The 3,034-nt window shown below is 45.7% G+C and overlaps 1 protein-coding gene across 1 annotated transcript; it reads left to right on the plus strand.

The window, feature by feature from the left end:
* The first annotated feature begins 619 nt into the window (after positions 1-619).
* Positions 620-2,522, plus strand: LOC100995361 (dynein light chain Tctex-type 1-like). Its single transcript, XM_003826783.5, has 2 exons — positions 620-1,543; positions 1,840-2,522. Exons 1-2 carry the CDS (start codon positions 1,237-1,239, stop codon positions 2,091-2,093), a joined length of 561 nt encoding a protein of 186 aa, XP_003826831.3. The 5' UTR covers positions 620-1,236; the 3' UTR covers positions 2,094-2,522.
* The last annotated feature ends 512 nt before the right edge of the window (positions 2,523-3,034 follow it).

Here is a 3,034-nt window from a genome sequence, read left to right on the forward strand (position 1 = left end):
TGTGGACAAAAGTTTGAGATAGTTACACAGTCTCAAAGTGCCCCTTACAAATTGCCTGTTGATTACAAACAGGAAAATAGTAACTTTAAAATGGGGAAAGCTAAAACACCACCTAAACAAACGATCACAGTTAACGCTAGCAATTTTGGAACAAATGAATGTCATGAGCCTTCTGATCAGAGGCACCAAGAAGGACACACCATCACTTCTGGTAGAATCCTGCCATACATAACCTGAATCAAATCATGAAGAAAATTCAGACAAACCCAAGTGTCCTTTGTTTTTTTTTGTTTTTTGTTTTTTTTACTTTGACAGATTTTCTACCAAATAAAAAAAGGTGACCTTCACTCTTCAAAATTATCAAAAGAAGAATGAGGAACTGTTCCAGATTAAAGACATGACAACCAAACAACATGATTCTGTACTGGATCCTTCACTGAGCTGGGGGTAAGGGGAGCTAGAGCAGACATTGAGACAATTGATGGACATTTGATTAAAAACTATGAATTAGATAATATCAGTATTAACTTCCCTGGGTTTCCTAATTGTACTGTGGTTATATAAGAGAACATTCCTATTCTTCGGTAGAAGGAGACCGAGGCATAGTTCATTTGCCAAGCTTTCATTAGGAATTGAGTTCTCGACCACCTGGAACATTTTCCCTGGGCATTTGTGGGTGTTTATCTTAGAGGATATGCTGCTTTTGGTGGGTTTGTGGCTTAGGAAAGAACCCACCTGGAACCAGGTCTCCTGGGGCCATAACGCCCTGCTCTGCTTAGCATCCTGTAGCCAGGCTGGATTCTCAACTCTTTGTAAATCTCAGTCATCTTTCTCTGCTACTCTCATTTCCAAAGTGGAGATAAATAATAGCACCCACTGGTCGGGCGCGGTGGCTCACGCCTGTAATAATCCCAGCACTTTGGGAGGCCGAGGCGGGCGGATCACCTGAGGTCAAGAGTTCGAGACCAGCCTGGCCAACATAGTGAAACCCCGTCTCTACTAAAAATACAAAAGTTAGCCGGGCGTGGTGGCAGGCGCCTGTAATCCCAGCTACTCTGGAGCCTGAGGCAGGAGAATTGCTTGAACCCTGGAGGCGGAGGTTGCAGTGAGCGGAGATCGCGCCATTGTACTCCAGCCTGGGGAACAAGAGCGAGACTTCGTGGAAAACAAACAAAAAAACAAAAAACACCAAAAAACAGAACCCACTACAGAGTTTTGCTCTAAGGATGAAATGAGATGAATAAATGTAATGCAAGTGGGAAAAAAAAAAAGGAGCTGGGCGTGGGCGGGGCCACAGGGCCAGGGAGCTGGGTGTGGGTGGGGCGGGAGTGCGTGCCTTGCCTTGCCTGCCGGGCTATGGAGGGAGGCGTGGCAGATGTGGGGCGGAGCCTGAGCGTGCCTGCGTGGCACCACTCGGGGAAGCGGAGGCTATTCCCTGGAGGAAGGATGGGAGACTATCTGGCTGTGGAGGAGACTGCCTTTATTGTTGAAGTGAGCAACACTATAAAAGAGGCTGTAGAAAGTGTAATTGGGGCTGGGCGCGGTGGCTCACGCCTGTAATGCCAGCACTCTGGGAGGCCAAGGCAGGCGGATCACAAGGTCAGGAGTTCAAGACCAGCCTGGCCAACACGGTGAAATCCCATCTCTACTGAAAATACAAAAATTAGCCAGGCGTGGTGGTGGGCACTTGTAGTCCCAGCTACTCGTAGGGAGGCTGAGGCAGGAGAATCGCTTGAACCTGGGAGGCGGAGGTTGCAGTGAGCCGAGATTGCGCCATTGCACTCCAGCCTGGGTGACAGAGCAAGACTCTGTCTCAAAAAAAAAAAAAAAAAATCGCAGTTGGTGGTAATGCTTATCAACACAGCAAAGTGAACCAGTGGACCACAAATGTAGAACAAACTTTAAGCCAACTCCCCAAGCTGGGAAAACCATGTAAATACATTGTGACCTGTGTAATTATTCAAAAGAACGGAACTGGATCATACACGGCAAATTCCTGCTTTTGGGACAGCTCTACTGACGGGAGCTACACTGTGCGATGGGAGAATAAGACCATGTACTGCATTGTCGGCGCCTTCGGACTGTCTGTTTGACCTCCCAGACCATCCTATAACCTTTCTGCTTTTGTCTCTAGTTCATCTTCTAACCACCAGCCATGAATTCAATGAACTCCTTTCTCATTCTCTTTAAGTGTGTTTTGTGGCACTCTGAAAAACCAGATGACTGCACTGTGATGTGAACTGCACTGAAGTCAGATGAGTATCCCTGTAGGTCACCTGTAGCCTGCATTGCCACTTGTCTTAACTCTGAATATTTCTTTTCAAAGGTGCTAAAATCTGAAATCTGCTAGTGTGAAACATGCTCTACTCTCTGAAATGATTCAAATACATGAATTTTCCATACTTTATACTTTTGTTAGAATAAATTGTTCAAATCTTTAAAAAATGAGTTGATTACTTTTAGGTTCTTTCAACAAAAGCTGTCTAGATCGGGCTGTTGCCACACTCCAAAGAACTCTGACATCACACCCTTCCCTGACTTCTGCCCCTGCCTTGTTCTCTTTCTCAGTTTTGTTTGGGAGCACATCTTTAATAAACAACTTGCACATCCTCATCACAGGCTCTCATTCTGGAAACCCAAACCAAGATCTTCCTAAGCTTATTCTCCCCTGGGTGCTCAGCAGTTGTGGATTCTCATACCTAAGGCCCTCTCTCCTCCTCCTGGACGTGGTGAGGAGTAGAGGGTAGGAAGGCAACAGAGCCCTGGATTTCTGTGCAGTTCCCAACTGCCAACATTGTCAAGTCCACATCTCATATTCCCTGTGCTTGTAAGTGACAGTTTAATATCAATTTTATTTTTCAAGGAATAACTGTTTACAAGAGGTGGAACCCTTGCCGGTCAAAAAATGTATAGGTGATCTTAGGGGCAAGAAACCTTTCTTTCAGGCACTTAATAGGATACTTACAGGCAGAAGCTTCCTGAGAGTGTCATGCTCTGGGAACCAAGATACCTAAGGTCCAGACCTGATTCTATC

Source organism: Pan paniscus, chromosome 3 (assembly GCF_029289425.2).
Source record: "Pan paniscus chromosome 3, NHGRI_mPanPan1-v2.0_pri, whole genome shotgun sequence".
In the NCBI taxonomy this organism is placed as follows: domain Eukaryota; kingdom Metazoa; phylum Chordata; class Mammalia; order Primates; family Hominidae; genus Pan; species Pan paniscus.